A 27792-nucleotide genomic window follows, 5' to 3' on the forward strand; every position below is an offset into this window, starting at 1 on the left:
CAGAACTCTCAATCCAATCCACCACTTAACTTCATATTCATTCTTAACTCTTTACGTTATCTTCCAGTATCAGATCCTACTACTCAAGCGTTTCTGATTTCTATCAGATTTGATCTTTTAACATTGAATACTACTAATTCCAACCATGATTGTATTTGAAACCCAAAATATATATCTCTTTGATAGTGATAATCTTTATAAAATACCAATTCTCTTAATCATTCTGAGCTCTCTCTAGATCTTTAACACAATTAACCACTTCTTGAAAAAGGAACAATTACAACACTAATAATATTCTTTTAGTTTAGGCATAAGCCCTCCATGCATCACTTACACATCATTTTCCTTTAGATTAACCTAACTACAATTCATTCAACTTATCAAACTACACTCTTATCCATACACGTTATGATTCATCTATTTCAAATTCATAAACTCTGGCTTCATATATCTAATAACTTATCATCAAATACTTATTCTTGAACTTTTCTAAACTAATATCCACATCACTGACTCTTCTATCATTCTCATGATAACATCTGTTCACTATACTTCAACTCATGTATAGTAACTAAACTACTTCATCCAACTTCTCCACTTCATAACTGTGGAGACCATATAACATTATTCAAACATGTTTTCAACTTTCTGAAAACAACATTTGCTTTTCCAAAACATTTCCTAAGGTCTCCGCTCTTCATCCTGCCTGGCCAGGGGAGGTGAATTACTACCACCATCAGGTTTATCAACTATCAATTCACTTCGACAATTCTTGTAACACCTCTACCCGTACCCAACCCGAATACGAGTCTGAGGTGTCACATTGACTTTTCAAACTTTGACTCTTGACAAAAATTCAAAGAAAATTTAAAACTTTCATTAAAGTGAAAGCGGTTTATTTACATAAATTGACCACCATAACCAAAATCGATCAGAGCATATTTAACTCAATTAATTAGTACATGCCAACTATATTCAAAATAACCAAACACATTTAAATCATCTATTTTCTAATCTGAAATTTTGTAAGGGAGATGCTGACCTGTCTTGCTCATCTTCGCTTCTCTTCTCGCTTCTGTAACCTACGTGTGAAACAATCACACACTAATTCTATGGCTTAGTGAGACAAATAAACATATAATGTAAACTATAACTTGTAATCATGCATGAATAATTACTACTATTATATCATACCACTCATATCCTTATTCATGTAACAAATACACTACATACATACATGTCATTATCATTCATATCTCTTATTCTCTTGTTTATATAATCTCTCATGTTCATATCATATATCTTAACATGTACTCACTTATATCATATAACATATATAATCAAGCAACTATATCATTATGTTCATTTTTATCACTATCACAGATTCCTTTTATCATATGATCTTATAATTACCATTTGTACAATCATATATCACACATAACATTTCACAAGGAAACAAACATATCATCATATCAAATTTATTTTATATTATCTCTTTATTATCCCATATACACATATGAGGACTAAAGATATGCGAGTACATAGAGGTTGTGCACTATGCTGTCACCACAGCTCATATAATTCCCTCAAGGGGCACTGAATATTTGTCCCGAAGAACCACTGTGTCCCGAAGGACCACTGGTTGTTCCGAAGAACCACTATGTCCCGAAGGACCACTGTTAATCCCTCGACTCTTGGCATGCCAACTATACCCCTAGCTCTCATATCACATAACATGGGCATTATCTTTTATACCATTACACATCTTCACATATCCACATAGCGTTTCACATAACATTCCATTTACACATGTAATTACTTAACTTATTTTCACATATCTCATGTTCCATATTCATATCTCATAAGCACGTAGCTCATATTACTTATATTCACATATACATTCACATCACTAATTCATATAAGCTCATGTATTCATATGGGTCATTTCTCATAATATATCACATAGCTTCACAATTCATCTCATATAATTTTATTATCTAAACATATATTCACATATGATTTCCTATATATTTCTTATATAACTACTATTAAATGTTAGTATAATAACTTATGCCAGTGTTTCTTAGTTACATCTTATTCTCATTTTCTATCATATTTATACATCAATGTTACTCAACTTATTTCAGTCTTCATTTAATCATATGAGTCCATCATATTAGTTACATAGAATCTAACTTACATAACTTATACTTGGTTATCATATTTCACATAAATCATTGCCCTACAATATACTATATGTCATATAGTTCCCTTCCACTTATAACATTCCCTAGAGTTTGTGTACACTTATTATATATTTTACCCATGGTTCTTATCTTCTCCTAGTCATATAGACCCATAATTCCTCAATACCTAACCTATATTACATGTCCATATAATTTTGAGTATTTATACCACCAAGTTTATACCATTTTCTCTTGTTATTACTTAAATCTTTGTTATCTACATAGTTCATGTCTTATACCTTGTTTTCTCATGTTCACATATATCATGTCATATGGCTTATATCTTTCTCATGCAGTCACATAGCACATAATTCTCATATAATTACATTCAAAAGCATGTTAACACATATAATCATGCATACATACAATTCATGTCATTCATATACATATATTTATATATTCATGCATTCTAATATAGGAAATAGACTTGTCGCAAGTCTTGTTTCCATTTAGCACCATAGACTAACTAATATGCACTCACTTGGGCCTCACTAAGTTCCAATTCACTTTTATGATTTCCTTTCTTTTTTCTTTCGATCAAATCTTGACTTGATAATCGCTCTGGAACTTGTTCGTGCTCGATATCTATATAATCATGCATTGATACATATCAGTATCCAATTGATATATTCTAATCTATCATTTCTTAGACCAAAAGAAATGTCTATTTCAATTTCCCCTTGAAGTGCATCGATGCATTCTACAGTGCATCGATGCATTCTTTAACATGTGCATCGATGCACTACTCATGCATCGATACACAAATTACCTTCGATGTTTTCATTTTAAGGGGATGCATCGATGCACTCCTTATGCATCGATGCACCAATTGCATTCGATGTTTCTTCTTTAAAGAGTGCATCGATGCACATTGAATGTGTATCGATACACCTTGCCCAGAATTTTCATTTTAAGCCCGAAAACCATCAATTCTTCATTCAATTCTTCTATTTTAAGCCCCTATTATGCCATTAAATTCAACTACCATTACCTAAACCAACTTATATCCATGTAAACCATCTTTATCTTCCGTATCTCATCATGATTCTTAAGATTTAAGAATCTTACTAAACTTTCAATTTTGTTATTAATCATTTCTAACTTCATATATCTCTTATTCTTAGTTATGACAAGTCAAATTCCTTCTCAAATTTCACTTATTAACTCCTTTCTAGAAATTCATCTAAAAACTCATTTTCTTTAATCTCTTCTAAATCTTTCATTTTGTTGTTTTAGAATAAATTAAGCTTTCCTTAAGCTTAATTATCATCTAATGATCATAACCCAACCTTAAAATCAATAATTAATCAACAAACAAAGAAACTCACCTTTGAGTCAAGCCTTCACGTATGAAGAAGGAAGAAGAGAAGAGAACTCTGGAACCTTTTCTCTCTTCCCACGTGATTTCCTTATCTTATAAGGAAAATAAAAAATCTTCCTTGTCAAATGACCATTTTACCCTTCAATTCATCTTATAATTACTAACAACTTTTATGATTTATTTCCAAATAAATTATTGAACTAATCCATGGTTCTACTCTTGTCACCAAATTCTAAAACTTTACAATTTGATCACTAACCCGGTATTGAGGATGTTACAAATCTCCCCTCCTTCAAAGAAAATTCGTCCTCGAATTTTCACTGAACATATCAATAAGAACATATCTTCTAATATTCTCATGCTACTTCCTTTACTTAATCTTTCCTTCCTTTATTTCTTCAATTGTCGATTTCCTTTATACATTTATCTACTGTCACTTATCATATACACAGTAACCCATAACCTCAATCCATTTATGTCTTTTATCTCCTTCGATTCTGCATTTTCCTTTGACATTTCCAAAATCCATATAATGTCACTCATTATATAGACAATAACATTCATTTTCATCACTCAACATCATAAATCTATCTCTAACTACCTTATAATAACCAAATTTGTTTTCCATCATCATTTAACCAAGAACACGACATTAAATCTTCTTTAAATACGATTCAACATACACTTTAAAGAATATTTTCACATCACCTTGCACACTTTTCTTACTTATATATCAAAATTATCATCTACACTTCCATATAACCTTTATCGTATCTGATCCTTTAATTCAATCCCTTTCATTTCTTTATTCCATTATTCATTTATTTATTCCTTATACACAAATCATATCTTTCCTTCCTTAAGGTTTCATGCAAATAATTATCTCCATTTCTACATCATAGCTATCTTATCAGAATACACAACTATATTCAGATTCACATCATAATTGATTGACTCAACTTTATTTTCCTCTAATCTTATAACTCTATCACTTTTACACTGATATCTAATCAATAACATATGTTCAATCTAGAGCACAAGCCCTAGTCAACCAACCATATACATCCTTTCCAATCGAAATTATCTCAAAATTCGTTTACTTAACTTGTCAATTTCACCTCTATTCTCATACATACTGAAATTTCCGTTGTTCAACTCAACATTATAACTTTCTTTGTCTTATAAACTAATTATCGATATACACATTCTCCAAACTCTTCTTATCAATCCTCAGCTTTACTCAAATATACAACTGTATCCAGATCCATTTCATATTTGGTTATCATATCCTAATAATATCTTACAATCTTATACTTCCAGTACATTCCCATCACATATTCTTGTTAGCCAACGCTAACTTTTTCTTTCTAAAATGCAATCTCTTATCATATCCATATTTTTTCTTATGTACAACATTATTCTTTGTTTCAACTCATAAACTCTGGCTTTCTATATCTTATACTCTTGTCACTGATGCACTTATTCTTGAGCTTTTCTACCAATTCTCACTACATCATTTAATCTTTTAACGCTCTTATGGTGACACTTGTTCACCATATTCTATCTTATCCAAGGAATAATAAGAATACTTCACATCACTTTTCTGATTCAAAACTAGGAATATATTCTATCACTATTCTAATATGATTTCAACTTTCTGAAATTAACCTTTAATCTTATAAGACACTTTCTGAGGTTTCTGCTCTTCATCCTGCCTGGCCAGGGTAGGTGAATTGCTATCACCATCATATTTGTCAGCTATCGATTCACTTTAATAATTTCTATAATCAATTTCTACTATATCATACAAATCTTATTCTATTAGCAAGACAACATACTCCTTACTCTATTAGATCAGAAATTTTTTTCACTATGTGTTGGCATATACACATTTTATGACACTTTGGACTTCGGTTTATGCCGAGAATCGGCTAAACCTTAGCTCTGATACCATTAAATGTAACACCCCCAACCCGTACCCGACCCAGATACGAGTCTGAGGTGTCACATTGACTTTTCAATCTTTGACTCTTGACAAAAATTCAAAGAAAATTTAAAACTTTCATTAAAGTGAAAGCAGTTTATTTACATAAATTGACCACCATAACATATTTAACTCAATCAATTAGTACATGCCAACTATATTCAAAATAACCAAACACATTTAAATCATCTACTTTCTAATCTGAAATTTTGTAAGGGAGATGCTGACCTGTCTTGCTCATCTTCGCTTCTCTTCTCGCTTCTATAACATACGTGTGAAATAATCACAAGCTAAGTCTATGACTTAGTGAGGCAAATAAACATATAATGTAAACTATAACTTGTAATCATGCATGAATAATTACTACTATTATATCATACCACTCATATCCTTATTCATGTAACAAATACACTACATACATACATACATGTCATTATCATTCATATCTCTTATTCTCTTGTTTATATAATCTCTCATGTTCATATCATATATCTTAACATGTACTCACTTATATCATATAACATATACAATCAAGCAACTATATCATTATGTTCATTTTTATCACTATCATAGATTCCTTTTATCATATGATCTTATAATTACCATTTGTACAATCATATATCACACATAACATTTCACAAGGAAACAAACATATCATCATATCAATTTTATTTATATTATCTCTTTATTATCCCATGTACACATGTGAGAACTAAAGATATACGAGTACATAGAGGTTGTGCACTATGCTGTCACCACAGCTCATATAATTCCCTCAAGGGGCACTGAATATTTGTCCCGAAGGACCACTGGTTGTTCCGAAGAACCACTATATCCCGAAGGACCACTGTTAATCCCTCGAATCTTGGCATACCAACTATACCCCTAGCTTTCATATCACATAACATGGGCATTTTCTTTTATACCGTTACACATCTTCACATATCCACATAGCGTTTCATATAACATTTCCATTTGCACATGTAATTACTTAACTTATTTTCACATAGCTCATGTTCCATATTCATATCTCATAAGCACGTAGCTCATATTACTTATATTCACATATACATTCACATCATTAATTCATATAAGCTCATGTATTCACATGGGTCATTTCTCATAACATATCACATAGCTTCACAATTCATCTCATATAATTTTATTATCTAAACATATATTCACATATGATTTCCTATATAATTCTTATATAACTACTATTAAATGTTAGTATAATAACTTATGCAGTGTTTCTTAGTTACATCTGATTCTCATTTTCTATAATATTTATACATCAATGTTACTCAACTTATTTCAGTCTGCATTTAATCATATGAGTCCATCATATTAGTTACATAGAATCTAACTTACATAACTTGTACTTGGTTATCATATTTCACATAAATCATTGCCCTACAATATACTATATGTCATATAGTTCCCTTCCACTTATAACATACCCTAGAGTTTGTGTACACTTATTATATATTTTACCCATGGTTCTTATATCTTCTCCTAGTATATAGACCCATAATTCCTCATTACCTAACCTATATTACATGTCCATATAATTATGAGTATTTATACCACCAAGTGTATACCACTTTCTCTTTTATTACTTAAATCTTTGTTATCTACATAGTTCATGTCTTATACCTTGTTTTCTCATGTTCACATATATCATGTCATATGGCTCATATCTTTCTCATGCAGTCATATAACACATAATTCTCATATCATTACATTCAAAAGCATGTTAACACATATAATCATGCATACATACAATTCATGTCATTCATATACATATAATCATATATTCATGCATTCTAATATATGAAATAGACTTGTCGCAAGTCTTGTTTCTATTTAGCACCATAGACTAACTAATATGCACTCACATGGGCCTCACTAAGTTCCAATTCACTTTTATGATTTCCTTTCTTTTTTCTTTCGATCAAATCTTGACTTGATAATCGCTCCAGAACTTGTTCATGCTCGATATCTATATAATCATACATTGATACATATCAGTATCCAATTGATATATTCTAATCTATCATTTCTTAGACCAAAAGAAATGTCTATTTCAATTTCCCCTTGAAGTGCATTGAAGCATTCTACAGTGCATCGATGCATTCTTTAACATGTGTATCGATGCACTACATATGCATCGATACACAAATTACCTTCGATGTTTTCATTTTAAGGGGATGCATCGATGCACTCCTTATGCATCGATGCACCAATTGCATTCGATGTTTCTTTTTTAAAGAGTGCATCGATGCACATTGAATGTGCATCGATACACCTTGCCCATAATTTGCATTTTAAGCCCGAAAACCATCAATTCTTCATTCAATTCTTCTATTTTAAGCCCCTATTATGTCATTGAATTCAACTACCATTACTTAAACCAACTTATATCCATGTAAACCATCTTTATCTTCCATATCTCATCATGATTCTTAAGATTTAAGAATCTTACTAAACTTTCAACTTTGTTATTAATCATTTCTAACTTCATATATCTCTTATTCTTAGTGATGACAAGTCAAATTCCTTCTCAAATTTCACTTATTAAATATTTTTCAGAAATTCATCTAAAAACTCATTTTCTTTAATCTCTTCTAAATCTTTCATTTTATTGTTTTAGAACAAATTAAGCTTTCCTTAAGCTTAATTATCATCTAATGATCATAACCCAACCTTAAAATCAATAATTAATCAACAAACAAAGAAACTCACCTTTGAGTCAAGCCTTCACGTATGAAGAAGGAAAAAGAGAAGAGAACTCTGGAACCTTTTCTCTCTTCCCACGTGATTTCCTTATCTTATAAGGAAAATAAAAAATCTTCCTTGTCAAATGACCATTTTGCCCTTCAATTCATCTTATAATTACTAACAACTTTTATGATTTATTTCCAAATAAATCATTGAACTAATTCATGGTTCTACTCTAGTCACCAAATTCTAAAACTTTACAATATGATCACTAACCCATTATTGAGGATGTTACAATTCTTATAATCAATTTCTACATATCATACAAATCTTATTTTATTAGCAAGACAACATACTCCTTACACTATCAGATCAGAAATTTTCCACTTTAAGTTGGCATGTACACATTCTAAAACTTCTTTGACTTCGGTTTAAGCCTATAACATGCTAAACCTTAGCTTTGATACCATTAAATGTAACACCCCCAACCCGTATCCGACCCGGATCCGAGTCCGAGATGTCACATTGACTTTTCAAACATTTTTCTTTTAGAAAATGACTAAAAGTTAAATTCTCAATTCAAGAAAATGCTTACTTTTCATTTATTTAAAATCAATTGGTTTTACAAAACATATCAGAGCTTATACAATTTACATCTTTAGACTACATGCCAACTACACTATATACAACAAAATATATATACTCAACTACAATTCTGATCTGATAAATGGAAAGGAGAATCTGACCTGTCTTGCCTTGCCTATCATTGTTTTGCTCTTCATTTTGCTTCTAAAAACCTACGTGTGAAACACTCACACGCTAAGTCGATGACTTAATGATGCATTAACTTATAAAGGAAACTCTAACTACTTAACCATGCATTAACATATCAGACAATGTTATCACCCAAAATAATATAACAATACATATAATCAAATGTACACATATACAAATCATGTCATTAATAGCAATGTTATATTCATTCATATCTTTTAATTATTTATTCTTACACTTAATTTTCTTAACTATCATACAATTCATTTAACTATTTATATACATACACACATATCATCATTATCCTAATCACATTATTGTCATTATCATTATCATTAATCCATTTAGAACAATATAATCTTGATAGTTAACTTTTGTAGCACTTCAAACCATACCTTTCATAAACAAAGCATATAATGTTACAAGAGTTTCTTTGTGTTATTTATTTTATTAGCCCGTGTACATTTTGGAGAACTAAAGATATGCGAGTACATTGAGGTTGTGCACATATGTTGTCACCATAGCTCGTATAATTCCCACTAGGGCACTTAGAATTTGTCCCGAATGACCATTATGTCCTGACGAACCACATATCACATATGTCTCAAAGGACCACTCCTTAAGAACCATATACATAATACAATGGACCAAATAAGTGTACCGAAGTACCACATATATGTTCCACAGAATTACATATATGTCTCGAAAGACCACATAGAACCCTCGACTCTTGGCATGCCAACTATACCTCTAGCTCTCATGACACATGACATGGGCATTATCATTTATCTTATTTCACATAATCATATCACATAAACACATATTTTCATCGCTTTTTATCATATCATGTGATCATATCACTTATAAACGCATAGCTGACATTCACATGGCTTATCTCATATGCATATTTTCACATACTTTATAATAAAATAACTTATACCTTTTACACAGAGTCACATAGGTCAATATTATGTAGCTTGGTTCACCTTTCATATACTCATATAGTTTAGCATCACAATATTGATATCATAAGCACATAACATGAATTTACACAAATTAAATAACATGTACAACAACACATATACTCATATCAATAACATGTTTTTATACATTATTTCATACAACCTAATATATGAAATAGACTTATCGCAAGTCTTATTTCCATTCATCATCATATACTAACTAATATGCACCGACCTGACCTCACTAGTCAATATCGTTCTCTTATCTTTTCCTCAATACCTAATACTTGTCGATTGGTCTGGACTTTGTTATAGATTGATATCTACACAATCATACATATAATATACATATCAGCATTCTAATTATCATAATCTGATCCTTAATAATTCAAGCTAATCGAAATGCTAAATACAATTTCCTCCTTGAGTAGTATCGGTACCCCAAAGCATGGTACCGATACTTCCCTAGCTATACCAAGCTTTGGTATCGATACCTAAATTGCATTCGATATTTCCTAGCATCGATACCTTCCTTATTTTATTGGTACCTATGGTATCGATACTACCTTCCCAGGTATCGATACCCTTTGAATGCCTTTGATAATTCCAGACTTGAAGTATCGGTACCTATTGAAGCTGTACCGATACCCAAAGCCCAGATGTCACTTTTAGAACCCGAAACTTCACTCATTCTAACTCAAATCCTTCATGTTTTAACCCCTTTAATATCCTTAACTCAAATATGCATACCCAAATCAATCATATGAATTTAATACCTCTTTATCTTCAAAATCTCATCCTCCAAATGAAAATCATGAATCATATCAAATTTTCAAAATGTTCTAATTCCAATTCTAACACTTTGAATGTCTTATTCTGACTTATGACAAGTTAAATTTAACTTCCAACTTCAATTACTAACTCTTTTCCAAGATTTTATTTATAAACCTCTCATCTTTAATCCTTTCTAACTTAATCATCTTAGAGTTTTAAGTTTCCCTTAAGCTTTCTTATCATCTCAAGAATTAAAACCAACTTAAAAATGAAAGAAAATCTTCACTTGAGACCAACTTACCTTATTCATGGTGGGACAGGAAGAAGAAGAAGAAGAGAATTCCACCAAGTATCCAGACTTTTCTTCATTTTTCCTTCCTTTCCACATGGTTAAATCCCTTATAAAGGGAAAATAAAAATCTTTCATATCAAATTACCATTATACTCTTTCTACTTACAAACTTCACTATTAACTCCAACACCAAAATTTTTCCAATTAAATCCTTGACCTTTTAATCTTTTCTAAAATTAATCACTAAATTTCAAAAACTTCCATTTTGGTAACTAACCTGACTTTTGGGATATTACACCGAGCCTTCTAAGGTGATGATGGCTTCCTCTGACAAAAGGTAAAATCTTTCCTCTCCTAGTGCTTTTCTTTGCTTAATCTTGGTGTGTTTAATGATAATGAATGGAAGCATATTTATAGTATAGATTTTTAGCTCGAATTAACTACTCCCGCCCAAAACCGTTAGGAAACGGTTGCAACGGCCTCGAACCTAGAAGCTTAGAAGCTTTTGATTTTTTTTCTAAATTTTTTTGTGATTTTTTGCATGCTTCGAACTTGACCTTCGACGGCGGTGCACGACGATGGCGTGACGACGATGAGACGAAGGTAGTTTGTCTGGGAAGATGAATGAACCGATGCGTGAGACACACGTGTCGGTGACGCACCGATGAGCTCTTCGACTGTGGGACGTGCCGATGGGGGAGCCAAGCCTCCTTGGATTATAAAATCTTGGCCATTGAATCAAATCTAGATCCAATGGTTGAGATGCATTTGTGTTTTCTTGGTATGAATTGATGATGTGGCGCAACCGGGGCCCTCATATCCTTTTCCTTATCAATAGCTCTCATCCATTTGTGTTTGCTTCACTTGGATTGAAGCATCCATGGCCATTGGATGGGATCCTATCAAGAGTGGAGATTGATTTGTGTTTTTTGCCTTGGATAGGTGACATCATCACCGAAAAAAATGAACCACCAATTAAAGTTCCATCTTTGACTTTCCAAAGCAACTTCCCCCCCCCAAAAAAATACCCCAAAAGTGGCTAGGCTTGTAGATTTAGGATTTTTTTCTTTTTTATTATTACTTAATGCATGTATTGTAAACAAATGTGGGCTAACCATGTGGGCCTAAAAAATTATGTAAATGGGCTATTAAATGCAAATGGACTCTTTTTTTGGGGTTTTATTATTAAAAGAAAATTATAAATTGGCTAACATTCTAATATGGACTATTATTAATAATATGCGACGTAACTAATTAATATGGAATGCCACATGGATTAATAACATGAACATGCAATACTAAAATATGCCATGCAACTATTTAATAATATAATATCTAATATCTAACACATGTAATTATTTAGTATGCAATGCAACTAACACTAATAATGTGTAACTACCATATGCAAAAATGACATTTTATGATGAAATACATTTTAATACCTAAACTATACTATATATACTATGCCCATATTATTTATTATACTATATATTATAAAAAAATGAAACGCCATGTGTATGTCACTACCCGGATAAAATGGATGATGATACAAGATGGTAGCCACTCCAGCAAAACCAGACATGAAATTAAGTGTGAATTCAATAATAGAGCCAATGAATTTGACGTTGTTTAAAAACATCGTTGGAAGTTTAAGGTATTTGACTATCACACGACCAGATATTACATACGCTGTAGGATTGGTAAGCAGATTCATGGAGAATCCGAAATAAGATCATTGGATCGCAGCAAAGAGAATTTTGAGATATGTCAAAGATACGATAGATCATGGTTTATTCTACATGCATTCATAAAATTTGAAATTAGTTGTTATTCTTAGTGATTATGGGGGAGACCTAGATGATTAAAAAAACACTTCAGGATATTTATTCGACATTGGCTTAGCAACATTTTCATGGTCTTCAGAGAAGCAACAAACGGTAGCTCTTTCGACATGTGAAATTGAATACATGGCCGCAACAGCATGCAATTACCAAGCAATGTGGTTAAAGAATATTTTCAACGAGTTAAATTTGGAACAAAAATAACCAACTACAATTTATGTCGACAACAAGTCTAAAATATCACTTGCCAAGAATCCAATCTCTCATAGTCGAAGCATATCGATACAAAGTATCATTTTATACAAGAGCATGTGAAGAACAAAATTGTGGAGTTAATCTATTGTCGAACCGAAAAACAATTAGCATACATTTTCACGAAGCCATTGAAACCAAATGTATTCAACAAACGCAAAGAAGAGCTTAGAATGAAAAATCAGGTTTGAGGAGGAGTTTTAGAAGTCAAACATGATTTTTGACTCAATACGTCGGTAAGATTAAGGTGGCAAAGACTAGATGTTTCTTGATTAATGAAGCAAGATCTTGAATTACTTAAGAAATAAGAATGGAAAGCAAACATTTGGCAATTGAGTTGATGATGGAGGCAACATGGCATCAAATTAAAGAAAATGGAATTTCATTAAGACAAGCAACTCCATGCCGCAATACAAGAAGAATTTGGCAATGTCTAGATCTTTCATTTAGACGGCTAACTACCCTTGTAAATATATGTGTCCTTAGCATTAGTTTATATGTAAGTGAGTAAAACCGAAGAAAAATACGAGAGATAATGAAGCTTAGAAAAGCTTTTATAGCGGGGTTGTGTTTGTAAACTAACCGCAGCTAGTATTTGTATCGAATTTGTATTTTGGTTTGTATTAATAATAACATGTGAGTTATAAAATTACTTAGTGTCCATTCTCGTTTCCAGCAGTTCCTTCGGTTGACTTTGAGTTGAAGATTATTAACGAATAAGAAATGTTTCATCGACATATGATATGACCACAAAGAGTGTTTATTGCATTTGCAATGCTGATGATGAGAATGTAGATCTCATCCTTTGTTATTGCACCAAGGCTCACTCAAACTGGACTAGTCTGACCCACCCGGATAAGATATTCAACTTTATGTTGAAGCCATTGAATATATAGTTTTGTGACAATCTGCGTAATCAAGGCAATCCTACTTTTGATAACCAAAACTGAGGTATTCTATTTTCGGTAGCCTCCTGGAATTTATGGAAGCAACGAAATTTCATTCTCTTTAATGTTGATTCCATGAAGCATGACAACATCCTAATTCGAATTAGAAGATTGATGAAGGGGACATCTTTTGGTAGAACAACCCAACAAAGGAATGTTAACCATGATACGACAACATCAAGGTGGCAGTGACCACGAGAGGGTTGGGTTAAGGCGAACATTGATGAAGCAGTACGTTGTCGCAATATGGCGGCTGTTGCGGGGAGTCCTACGAAGTGAAGAGGGAAATTTTCTGTTTGGGTTGCCTAAGAGTCTCGAAGATTATTCTATCATGTTAGCGGATTTATAGGTAGTGCACGACATGCTGACACATGCATGAAAACTAGGCTATCACAATGTGCATGTGGAAACTAACAATCCAGAGGTTATAAAAATCCTGACGTCTTCCTCGAATGCGTTAGCGGGTACTGTCCTTGTTGAATGAATCAGAATTCTTTTGAGGAGAAAATTAAATCCGGTGACTGATATATTTGCAGCGATAGGTGGCGAAAGACAGGTTGGAGAGTTCTTTTTTTGCAGAACCACTAGCTGAAATGGATGCGTTGATTATTCATGAGACTGAAATTAGTAACTAAATTTCTTTCGTCGTTCGGTATTAGTGAAAAAAAAAGTTTTTAAAAACACACGTTTGATCGAAAAAACTTCTCACCCGGTCTACAGTAAAAAGATAAAATTTTGATAAATAATTAATTTTGAATTTCAATTTAATAAATAATTTAAAAAATATATTTGGATATAAAAAACGGCCTATCCTCGGTAGAAATTTCAAAGGAAAAAGGTCGCGTTTTTTCTTTGGAAATTATTGAGTAGGTCCCGAAATCAACTGGCAAAGCAAGAGCAATAAATGTGATTTTAAGTACGTACGGTAAAGAGTTTGCCTTCGTCAAACTACATCCATTCCGATCTATCTTAGCTCTACACACTTTTCGGAATTTAACTCCCGTTTCTTCCTCAATTTTCTTGCAAGAACGCAATCATGCCTTTGCTTGAAGCCTTGTCCGCTATACGAGAAGTTGTTATCTCTAAGGTCATCGACTTTTTCCTTGACAAGTTGGCCTCGTCTGAGCTACTGCAATTCGTTACTGAGAAAGAGGTTTTGGAAGAGATCCACAAGTTGAACAAGGAGCTAAAGGAGATCCGTGCGGTGCTTGATACTGCTGAAGAGAGACAGATTAAAGAGCAGCTGGTGAAAGAGTGGCTGATTCATCTCCAAAACTTGGCATACGATGTGGAGGACGTTTTGGACGAGTTTGCAACCGAAATTGGCAGCCGCAATCTGATGATGGAACGTCGAGGCAGCTCAAGTAAGAGACCCAGACTCATTCCTGATTCATATGATGCTGTTATGTTCAACAGAAATATGATGTCCAGAATAAGAGATATCACTGCCAACTGAATGATTTGGAACCTCAAAAAAAACAGTTACAGTTCAAAATTAATGATTGCGAGAGACCCAAAAGACTAGAAGAAAGACTGCAACCTACGTCTTTGGTGATCGAAACTCATGTGTATGGCAGAGACAAAGACAAAGATGAAATACTTGATTTATTGTTGAAGAGTGATGATGAAGGAAATTTTGTGATTCCCATCGTTGGGATGGGTGGTATTGGTAAGACGACCCTTGCTCAGCTTGTTTACAATGATGCTTCCATTCAAAACCATTTTGAACTCAAAGCGTGGGTTTGTGTTTCTGACAACTTTGATGTCATGAGAATAACAAAAGAAATCTTGCAATCAATCACTTCCCAACCATGCCATGATAATGATTTGAATACACTTCAGGAAAAGTTAAAAATGGTGTTGTCACAGAAAAGATTCTTGATTGTTTTAGATGATGTCTGGAATGAGAATTATCATAACTGGACCATCTTACAATCTCCCTTTCTAACAAGGACTAAGGGAAGCAAAATTGTTGTCACAACAAGAAATCTTGGTGTTTCATCAACAATGGGTGCCTTCCATGCTCATTCTTTAGAGGTCTTGTCAAATGATGATTGTTTTTCTGTATTTGCTCAACATGCATTGGGAGCAAGGGACTTTGGAGGATATCCAAGACTAAAGGAAGTTGCTAAGAAAATAGTGAGAAAATGCAACGGTTTGCCTTTGGCTGCTAAAACCCTTGGTGGCCTTCTGCACACTAATGTTGACCTTGATGCTTGGGAAGATATTTTAGAGAGTGAGATATGGAAGCTATCAGAACATCAGTCTAGTTTGATCCCAGCTCTACAATTGAGTTATCATCATCTTCCTCCGCATTTGAAGCAATGTTTTGCGTATTGCGCCATTATTCCGAAAGACTATGAGTTTGAGGAGGACGAAATGATCTTGCTATGGAGGGCACAAGGCTTCCTGAAAGAAGCACCAGATAAACAATGCATTGATGATTTGGGTCGCAAGTACTTCACAGATCTAGTATCACGGTCCCTTCTGCAAATGTCCATCAAAGATAATTATCGCTTTGTTATGCATGACCTCATTAATGATTTGGCTCAATCAGTTGCTGGAGAATTATGCTTTAAGTTAGAGGGTAGTCAACAAATTTCGAAGCAGGCTCGCCACTTATCTTACATTGCTGACAAATATGATGGCATCAAAAAATTTCAAGGCATTTCTGCAGCGCAACAATTGCGAACTTTTTTGCCATTGAGGTTGTCAAAAAGTGGACCAGGCTATGTGACAGTCATGTCTTGACATGTTTGTTGCCAAAGTTGCGATGGTTAAGGGTGCTTTCTTTGGAAGGATACCAAATCGAAGAGTTTGTCAGATTTTGTTGGAGATTTTAAACACTTAAGGTACTTCAATATTTCCAACAATAAAATTATTAAAAGCTTGCCAGAATCGATTAGTACCCTCTACAATTTAGAAACCCTTTTATTAAAGGGATGTCATGACCTCGAGAAGTTACCTTCAGAGATGGAAAATCTAGTCAACCTATGTCATCTTGATATCAGCGGTGCAGATAGATTACAAGGCATGGAAAATAATTTTAGCACCCTAACTAATCTTCAAACACTTGCCCTTTTTGTTTTGGGTAAAGAGAAGGGATATCAGATAAGGGAGCTAAAGGATTTGTCAAATCTCAAGGGCCAACTTCATATTTCAGGGTTACAGAACGTTGTTGAACCTCGAGATGCATGGATGGCTAAGTTACATGATAAGTCAAGAATCGAGAAACTAGAACTAAGCTGGAGTAAAGACTTTAAAAAAAGAACACAAGAAGACGAGAGAAAGGTGTTGGACGGGCTTCAACCTTCTAAAATGCTTAAAGAGCTCACCATTAGCTTCTACTGTGGTGCAACGTTGGCAACTTGGGTAGGAGATTCATTCCTCAATGATTTACAATCTTTATTCCTTGATGATTGTCCAAATCTATTGTCATTGCCATCGATTGGGAAATTGCCATTGTTGAAAAAGGTGCGTATAAAGGGATTGGAAAGGGTAACTAGTGTGGGAGCCGAGTTATTTGGAGAAAATGCTCCGTGTGCGTTTCCTTCATTGGAGATTTTACAGTTTGAGGACATGCCTAAATGGGAGAAGTGGAACTTGCGTGAAGTTGACGAGAAAGCTAAGAAATTTCCAAGACTTGGTGAACTTGTTATTCAAAAATGTCCTTTGTTGTCGGGGAGTATACCAGAACATCTTCCTTCTTTGGAGAAACTTATGATTCATGACTGTGAGAAATTGACAATTTCAATTCAAAGTTTTCCGGTGCTGTCAGAAATAAAAATTCAAAGGTGCCATGAAGTAGTGTACAAAGGTTTTGGAGGAGATAGCTCATTAAAAAGGGTGTCGTTTTCAGGCATTTCCAAGTTCAGCTGTGCACCAGAAAGCCTGAGGTTAAGATCCATAAAAGTAGAATCCCTTGAGATTGATAACTGTGAAGAGTTGTGCTCTTTTCATGAGAATAATTGGAGATGGCTAACTCAGTCCATGTCCCTCCGCATTTTGAAGATTAGAAAATTTCAACGACTTGTCTCCATTGGAGCAGATGATGAAACAGAAGTATCGATGCAACTGAAGATCCCTTACAACATTGAACAGATGACGATAAAGAGTTGCGAAAGGCTAGAAAAGCTATCATTGACGTTGCACTGCCTCAGATCAGTTTGGATGATAGAGCTTTACTCTTGTCCAAAACTAATTTCTCTTGGAAGGAGCAACTTGCCTTTGAACCTGAAAGTGCTAAAGGTTTACACTTGCAGAAATTTGCAATCTTTGTTGTTGGATGAAGAAGAGAATGTCAACTCTAAGAATGCATGTGTTCTTCAGCAGTTGGATATTTACAGTTGCCGTTCTTTGAAGAGAATAAACAGAAGTGAGTTACCCTCCACGCTTAAAGAACTTGGAATAAATGGGTGTTCAAAGCTAGAGTCCATAGCACAACAACTTCAAGATAACTCCTCTCTCGAATCTATCAGTATATTCTGGTGTGATATGATCAAGGATTTACCTCAACGATTGAACAAGCTAAGGCACCTCCAATGCATATACATAGAGCATTGCTCGAATTTAGTTTCCTTTCCAGAGAGTGGTTTGCCCACCACAAGCCTCAAAGTGTTCCGCCTTGCAAATTGTGAACAACTCCAAGCTCTACCCCAGAATATGCACTGCCTCAACTCTCTTGAGGAATTAGAAATATCAGATTGTCCAAATGTTACATCTTTACCGGAACAAGGTATTCCTACCAATCTCAGGTCACTTAAAATTAGAGGACCAAATATCTGTAAGCCAATAATGGAGTGGGGATTGCATAGACTCACCTCTCTGAGATCTCTGTGGGTATCAAATGGATGTGCAGAGGCAGTGTCATTTCCACAAGACGAGATAGGAATGACACTGCCCTCCTCTCTCACCCGTCTCGAAGTTTGGAATTTCCCCAAGCTGGAAGTCTTATCCTCCAATGGCTTTCGTAACCTCACCTCTGTCGAGAGCTTGATCATCATAGATTGCCCAAACCTCAGGTTTCTTCCGGAAAAGAACATGCTTTCTTCGCTTTTGCGTCTATATATATCCTCTGGAGTGCTAGAAGAACGGTGTAAGGGGGATAATATATCCCACGTACCTTTCGTTAGCATTTCAAGTTAAAGGAGGTAAAAGCTGTGAGGCCCTAATGTTATGTTTATGCTTCACATGATTTTTTTTTGGTTAAAGTATAGAAATATTCCCTGACCATAGTATATTATTTTGTTGAATTCTCGACTGTTAAAAGTTATAAAATGGTCCTCCGACTATAGAATATTGCTTTGTTGAGTTCCTTGACAATTAAAAATTACAAAATGATCATTCAATTATCGATATGTTTCAAATCTTTTTCCGTTAAAAAATTGACGGCAGTCCTTGGTATCCCCTGCTTCTGCGTCTACTTCACCACAGAGATCTTCTCCATAGTTGAATATTATACACTCTAATCACTCTTTATTTGTTTCTTTTCCATTTGCCGATGATTATATATTATATACAGTCACATAATCTACCAAAATCAGTTCTCTTGGTTGTTTGTAGAGTGATTAAATGTGCAATCATTGTACTATATATAATAAATGATCTGAAGTTTCTGCAAAATCTCCCATTTTATTATCCAGGAGTGCGCCTGAAATCTCAAATGAATATGATTCCGGCCCTTTTTTTTGGTATTCAATCAATGTAAATGTTTGGATCTGTTGAGCAATGAGAGTATATTAGTGAAGCCTGATCTACATAATAAACAAGCCAACAGCAACCAGTCAACAAAAATGATGATCATGACAAGCCCTCACCCATGGATTTAAATTAAGGATGCGATTATGTTGCCCTCATCGTGATTATAAATATAACATAATACTATTATGATTACAGATATCACAATCGTACAATAATAATTTTGAATCCTATTTTCGTTATACAACTAGCATTATTCTAATAACATATCGTTATTTAAATTTCTACCCTTGCTCTAAACTTAGAATCTTAATTAGTTGAATCAAAACAACTAATTTATGATTAGTGATCTCGAGTCTGGTGTAGAGTATTGTATTCTCCGTTTTCAACCAACTGCTCAATAATCGGAACAACACATAGAGAAATCATTTATCTAACTATTCTGCTCCTTTTTCCTGGATAACCCAACTGTTGCCTCTCACTTTGATCAGCTTATAAAGGAAACAAAAAAAGATAAATATAAAACTTAAAGGAACCACCTACAAAAGATTAATATATCTGTGTAGTTTTCATATTTTACAAAAGTCTGTTAATTACAAAATGAGATAGACATAGACAACACTTTGAGAGATGGTAGAAAGAAAACTACCCAAAATTCACCTTATGACTAAAATGTTTAGTTGCAGTAACAATGGCAGCCTCAGGTCCACTTGGCTGTGCAGCTTTTGCTGAGGATAATTGGCAGGTTATTAAAGACAGTAGAAATCTTAAAAATGATCCACGCAAATGCTTCTCCTTGCCCTTGCTCATCTTGTTCTTCAATGTACAGAAGATTTAAGTGGTTGCCCTATGGTTTTTCAATTTCCATGCCGTATTCTGGGGATTCTTAAACCATATGGTTTCTTGGAGATGAAGCTAATTTCGTTGCTGCTTTCTCAGTGGTCAAAATGAACTTGCTAGGATTACTGTGTGCTTGACAACACGTGTTGAATATAAACACCATGCTTAGCTTCCAAGGTTGTTGAAAATTCAATATGAGAGCAACTTGATCATAAATTGATGTTTATTGGGATATATTATTCTATTAACAGTTGGTAAATCACGACTTAATCTACACCGGATTTTATTCTTTAATGTTTTATTCTATTAACAGTCGGTAAATCTGTGGAATTATGCATCACATTAGTGATGAATCATTAACGAATTAATCTACACCGGATTTTATCATAATCCACAGCTTTGTCCTTGTTTTTGAATAGGGGTGGAGGATTCAGAACTTTTTTATCAAAATTTGATTCGTCTCGATTTTATTTAAAAATATTGAGATTTTTTACTCAACTCGACTTTAAAAAATTTTACTTGACTTGACTCGACTAGTGATTTTATAAACTTGACTAGAAATTTTTTAAAATAAAATTTGAGTTATGAAATAAAAATTGAACAACTCAAAATTTTTACACAATGGATCCACCCAAAGTTCAACCACTTTACTGAAACCACTTGGGTTACAAGCAAGCGTTACCCCACCCAACAAGCAGATACTGCCTCAATCATCTATCTAAATGGCTTCTACTTAATATGAATCAGTGGTGTGGGATTGTTTATTTTGTTCGTTTTGTTCATACAAGTTCCATTGTTGCTGGCTTCAATCAGAGATGCACCTACATTAATGAACACTTCACTAACACCAAAGCTTATAAATCCTCATCTCGGCTTCCCTTTTTGCTTGCTCTTCTTTTCTTAACTTCTTTGGCTTCCAAAAAAAAATGGTTCTCTTGTTCCCATATGTAATGGGATAAGAGGGAGGTAAGATAGTAGGCTGTCCCAACACTAGGTTGAGAACAGCTTTCGTAGGAGACTTCCAAATTATGAAATGCCTTCCATGGGACTCGATCCCACGACCTCAAGTTAAAACCTTGTGCTCTACCAACTAACTGGATGGTTACTAAAATTTCACTTGAATCACAGTTTTTAAAGCTTAAAATTGCGATTCATGAATGCTTAAATAACTATGAATTTCTCACCGTCTCATCTCTTGACCAAAAATCAAATCAAATCTAATCCAAATTCAGCTTCACCTCCTCCAACTTATGCTCCCATGACTGAAATTTACATTGCATTCAAGTAAAAATTGTTTTTTATTTCCTTCCCGCATTTAAAAATTAATATAATAAAGTTTAAACCAAAGCAAGTCTTTTTTCTATATCAAATTTTGATTTTTTTCCCAAATATAAATGATATAATAATAAATTTAAATAAATAATATAGTAATGGAACATCTCCCTCATTCTTTTCTAAATCATGTTATACGTCATGCATGAAAATGCCTAGAACCAATCGGGAATGTCCCCAAATAGATCAACAAAAGAATAATGTTTTCCCATTAAGAACACTAGTCAAAATTGATTTCAGGCTTTACTTGCAGAAACGCATGATTGCCTTTCCCTGCAAAGCTTGAATCATACCATACATCACTATCTAAAAGAGATTAACATCTCATCCCACGGTTCGATTAGAGGTCCAAGTCGATGGAGTTGTTGCTTGCTTCGTCTTAAATCAGATTTCAACAAAAGTTGTCGCTTGCTCCAAATTAGCAGAAGAAACTATCTATATGTACATCGACACTGCAATGCTGGTGTTGCATTTCCAAAACTGAACAAAATATACAAGCTCCGTTGTCAATCCCCACCATCTTCTTCTTGATCCTCGAATACAGATTCTTCTTTGAGGGTTATATCTTCACCTCCGACTTCGTGACTTCCAGTATGCTGAAAGAACAATCTAGATGATACCGGATCATTTTCATCAATATCCTCTTCGTTGTCTTTTTCTTTAGAGCTTAAGTCCTTTTCACCGTCCATCCAAGCAGGGCAACGATGTACCACCCCAACAGCAGCATGAACTTCTGAGTGCGCTGAAGGAGTTGAAGCATTGGATGATGTTTCACTAGAGACAGGCCTCAAGCAAGAACATTCGGGGACTGGATGTGAAAGAAAAGATAAAGACTTTGACTTATTTGATGCTTCGATCAGTCCATCGATTAAAGAGCTCCTCAGATGCCTTCGTATCGATGTTAACCAGGAATGGTTTGCATGATATATGTGGCCACGGATTTCGTCCAAAAGCCTGACAACTTGTTTCCTGTGTTGGAAGAAGCATACAATCAGAACATGGTGAGAGATTGTAACCTTCCATGAATTATCTCAAGGACATAGATTGAAGTTTAAAAACAAATTTACTCCACCACTGTCATTAACTCGAAACTAAACCATCAATCTATAAAAATAATTGTATTCAAGCAAAAATGTCCAGTCAGAGAGATGTTTACCTGTTTGGCCTGTATGTTTTAGATGCAGCGGATTGATACAACCTGTGTCCCATAACCAGACTGGCAAAATTTGGATGTCCCTTGCCATCACGGTCGAATCCAGGAATGAAAACATCAGCTTCAACAGCAACCGTATAGTCTATGGCTTCCCATAGTAATTTATGAGCATTTGTCCTCAACTCTACAACTGTACTTTCAGGCTCATTGTCACTCTCAGCCACCCAACCCCACCACCCTTCGACATTATAAGTTTTGGGTCTGGCGGGAGGAGGTGGGAGAGGACGGGGATGAGGACCAGAGTTTTTCCATGCATCGAGCTTCATTTCAACCTGAGCAGGTGGAGCCCTTGGATAATTTTCATCAAGGTTAGCCTCACGACCATAAATTCTACTCAGCTCCCAACTTGTGCTGAGGGAAGTCCTATCAACAACGTTTTCGAACATTCCATGAAGCGGGATCAATGTCCTTTGGCCTCCAAAAACTTCTCCCCCAGACACATATATAATTGTATCCCATGAGTATCCATATGCCCGAAGAAGAATACCAACCTGCAGAAAGACAAGTAACTTCATTTCACGTCTCAAATTTTCTCAAATTGTTTCTCCTTATCCAATGGAATGACTACATTAATTAACCTTTTATGAGGCGTGGGCCAATTAGCACAGGCTATTTTAACCTAGTTCGAATGACATATCCACTTTGATATTCATATTGCATTAATGTAAGCTCTACCTAAATGAAATGCAAGAGGCAACAGCCCCATCTTTGGATGGTAAATTTACATATATGGTTTCAAAGAATAAGACAAGCATGTAACTGAAGCTTCATAAGCAAATGAAGTTCACCGATTGAAAATGACTACCTCTTCCGGCGTCAGTGGACATGAACCCTTGAGGCGTTGCTTAGCAGAATTTACAGAGAGCTGTCCCTTTATTATCCCACGTTTTCTCATCCAAGCTCTTCTGTGTTGAATAAGTTCAGCATGCACATCCTTGGGTAAGCTCCAAGAGAGAATAAATGCGTCAAATGATGGACAACATTTGAAACAAAAGATTCAGCGACTAAAAGCACCAACTGTGCCCTACCGAGTTTAAAGCAGGTACCTGGAAGAGTTCAGAACAACCATGATAAGCTAAAGAGTCTCTCGTCATCCCAGGATCAAAAACAATAAACGGCCTTCCAGGTGCCCTTAGCCTTAATTGAAAACAAAATATTAGTTGGAAAAATAAGGAAAGGAGATATACAATCACAGTCGGTTATTCACCTATGCAAGACATTAGTTGCCAGGTCTTGAACATCCTGTCGGAACTTCAGAGCATGAAAAGCAACCCTACATCTGAGACTTTGATACTCCTCAAGATGTGGAGGAAGAATTGACTGGATCGTATACAGAAAACATTAGCAACATTCACATTAGTCTTAACTAATCACAAGTTACCAGAAGCACAAAATATTAAGAGACCGTAGAAATGCAGAAACACAAAAGGGTGAATATTAACATGATCACCTAAAGAGCGGTATAACCAGCACACTTCAGGTTTCAGAAATCTGACATGAAAAGAAAGATATGCCATCCTTCACTAAATAAAAAAATCCAAGCATCCAACTTGGTACAAGTCATTTGGAATTGTTTAAGGCACCAGTAGAGAATTTTACCCAAGTCTTTTCAATAATTCAGGCATTCGAAAGAGAACTATGGTCTCGATATAGACTTAGTGCATGACATAAATGTAGGTCATGCATTGGTAAGAATGCAAGTACCCAAGTGTCAAACATGAGCTCCAAACCAAGCATATTAGAGAACCACCAAATGCTTAACAATATATTTAATCGAATTGAAACCAGCAAGATACTATTAACCTTTGTACAAGAATGCATGCCCTTAATCTATGTTTATGAATTTTAACTAAAGAATAAAATTGATACAAATTGAACTAGCATACATGCAAACTAAGAAACCCATACCCAATTTAGTGCAAAAAATAAAAATAAGCATCGTTGGAAATAGGGAATGTGCTCCTTAACTGCTATATATTGATATACAATTTCAGAAGGTGATATTCTAAGTAAAATGAAAAGGTTTAAAGTTCAAGTCGCAGGTCCACGTGAAAAAGGAAACTGCAATCACCTGCAAGCATCCACCATCGGAAACAACTAGTTCAACTACGGAATGCTTGATTAAAATAGGGAGCACATTATGCAAATAATAATACGGCGAAGCTGCATATGGCACTCTAAACACTGGAATCTCCTTATTTCTCCTTGCCGATTTAAGGCTTTTAGGAAGGGTTTTCACAATATTAACATCTTTTGCTAAAGCTGCCATGAACGCTTCCTCATTATATAGGTAGGCAAAACTCTTGAACTGTGAGCTGCGTAGAACATTTTACAAAAATAAGTTGATATAGGACAATTACTGATACCTTAAATGTTCATGATCTAACTCCGAATCAGAATGGAAAGATGTAATAACTATACAAAAGCTACCTGATTCCCTTCTTGCTTGTCGTTTGTTGAATCTCTGGAACAACTAAGGTAGCGTTAAGAAACCGAGAAACCGCAACCACATCACATATCTAAGGGATTACAAAAAAGTATTAGAATTCAATTACGTACATAGATAGTTTTATCTGTAAATAGGAATTTTCATTACAACACCCTTACCGAGCTCCTAATCTCATGGAAACCACCTTGTATTCTGACAAAAATGTATCCATTTGTCTGAGCACTAGGGCCTGTTAAAGGCATGTGTATAAATAAGCATTGTCATAAGCATATGTGGTTGATCATAAAAAGGAGTGCATATGCACATATAATTACAGGAACATGACGAAAAACAAACCAGAGGTAGGTTCTTACAAGTAAAACAATTTTAGTAGGAAAAAACAGTATGCTTTTAGAAAGGGAAATACAAAAAGCAATGCAAATTCAATAGATACAAAGACGTTATATAAATCAGAATCTATAGTTAGCAATTTGCATAGAGTATATACCAATAAATTGATCACATGACATCTACCTTAAGAAAAAGAAGTTAATAAAAAACAATAGACAGAACAATTGGTAAAGATACATAAAATAGAACATAAACCTTCAGACAGAACATTGAACATATATCACCCCCAACAAATCTTGTTTGCTACAGCACATCTATGATTATCAAAAGATGAACTTTAATAACTTATACATGACTTATAAACTATTTCAGAACGATCATCATACCCACAGATCCCATGACCACTTTTAAAATAACAAAATGTTCAAAACACATAACTCTATAGGTTACAAGTCAGGATAAGAATTAAAAGACAAGGGAAATTCTAGGTGCTATGATAGAGCCAGCCTTTCATGATTTACATTTTCATCTCTCCAAACATCCTAGCGGACTAATCACAAGCAATTGATGCTACTATAAGTCCTCCTACATCACTCAGTACTGTTAAAGAAAATTACAACTTTTATAATTAGAATAGTAAGAGAAGATGATTAGTAGTCACAGTAAATTTAATACGGAACAAAAGGGTTTCCGGATTTAAAATAACAAGTCCTAATTCCTACTCATTCAATTTTATATACTGAACTTTAACCTCTATTAGCTATAATTTTGGGATGGAAAACATGAAATTTCATGTTTTTTGAACCAAATAACTCAGGTTCTCATGAAACACATAACTGTGAAATATCAAAGGTGGAAATGATTAAATAACCTGCATAGTATCCTCTAGGATTTGCATGTGGGTGTAAAGATTCCAATTGCCCAACTGGTCCCCATAGTCTTCTATACAACGAGCTCTGCACCGAAAGATAGAAGAGGAAACCGAAAGAATCCATAAGTTAAACAAAATTAACAAACAGAACTGCCTCTAATATTACCAAAACAGTTCAAAATCAAATTAAAGCGGATCCAGAGTACAAATTTCACCTCCCCCTAATGAAAGAAAAATAACACTAATCTGGGGATTTTCATAAACCAAAATGGATCCAAACAAAACCAAATACACATGCCCAAGAACAGAAAAGGTAAATCAGAAGAAAAAAACCAAAAAAGTTTCAAAACTAGCAAACAAACAAAGAAATACCCAGGTTGAAAAACATGTCAACTCAAAAGAATCAGATTCAGAAACAAGAAAAAAAATGAGAACTTGAAAGTACATGAAGTTGCATATTACCGTTCTCGAGAGGTCCGAAGTATCAAAAATAGGTCTCCAAGAGAAGATTGTTATGGAAGACTGGTACTCGGAGAAGCCATCTTCAGTGAATCTGGCTAGCAAAAGTGAACAAAGAGTGAAAAAGCTGATAAACTAAACCAACCAAACCAATCCATTTCATCTTAGACTTGAAAATTGCTTTCCCATCTTTCATATTGCTCTAGAATGGAAGAAAGCTTGAAGAAGAGGAAACAGAATGGGAAGAGAAGAGAAGGGTCAGTGCGAAAAGTCAAGAGAGAGAGCTTGGTGATGATACGTGAAAACATGGTTTGAAGAGAGAAGAGGCCAGTGCAGTAGCATGGGTTGTTTTATTGGGTTTTAACTTGTAAGAGATCCGACATGCCATTACACGGAAAGACTCTGACATGAGAACTGTTCCACTCTTTCGTATGCGCGTGTGTTACAAACTTGATTAAATATTGTTGCAGTTAATTTATTTCTTTTA

At 34.4% G+C, this 27792-nt stretch overlaps 3 protein-coding genes across 3 annotated transcripts; 2 read left to right on the plus strand and 1 right to left on the minus strand.

Moving 5' to 3' along the window:
- The first annotated feature begins 15609 nt into the window (after positions 1-15609).
- On the plus strand, positions 15610-16894 carry LOC120196625 (putative disease resistance RPP13-like protein 1). Its single transcript, XM_039198384.1, has one exon. The coding sequence runs from the start codon at positions 15771-15773 to the stop codon at positions 16863-16865; it is 1095 nt and encodes a 364-aa protein (XP_039054315.1). The 5' UTR covers positions 15610-15770; the 3' UTR covers positions 16866-16894.
- A 140-nt stretch (positions 16895-17034) lies between these two features.
- On the plus strand, positions 17035-19259 carry LOC120196871 (putative disease resistance protein At3g14460). The gene has a single exon (XM_039198563.1). It carries the CDS (start codon positions 17088-17090, stop codon positions 19257-19259), a length of 2172 nt encoding a protein of 723 aa, XP_039054494.1. The 5' UTR covers positions 17035-17087.
- A 2886-nt stretch (positions 19260-22145) lies between these two features.
- On the minus strand, positions 22146-27516 carry LOC120196749 (O-fucosyltransferase 27). The gene is given in 12 exon segments (XM_039198477.1): positions 22146-22952; positions 23140-23687; positions 24002-24130; positions 24243-24333; positions 24404-24516; positions 25268-25511; positions 25627-25715; positions 25804-25874; positions 26847-26931; positions 27309-27409; positions 27412-27441; positions 27444-27516. Coding segments are annotated over 12 exon segments (2022 nt in total). The 5' UTR covers positions 27502-27516; the 3' UTR covers positions 22146-22489.
- Between the last annotated feature and the right edge of the window lie 276 nt (positions 27517-27792).

This window comes from Hibiscus syriacus, unplaced genomic scaffold (assembly GCF_006381635.1).
Source record: "Hibiscus syriacus cultivar Baekdansim isolate YM2019G1 unplaced genomic scaffold, ASM638163v2 tig00117034_pilon, whole genome shotgun sequence".
Taxonomy (NCBI): domain Eukaryota; kingdom Viridiplantae; phylum Streptophyta; class Magnoliopsida; order Malvales; family Malvaceae; genus Hibiscus; species Hibiscus syriacus.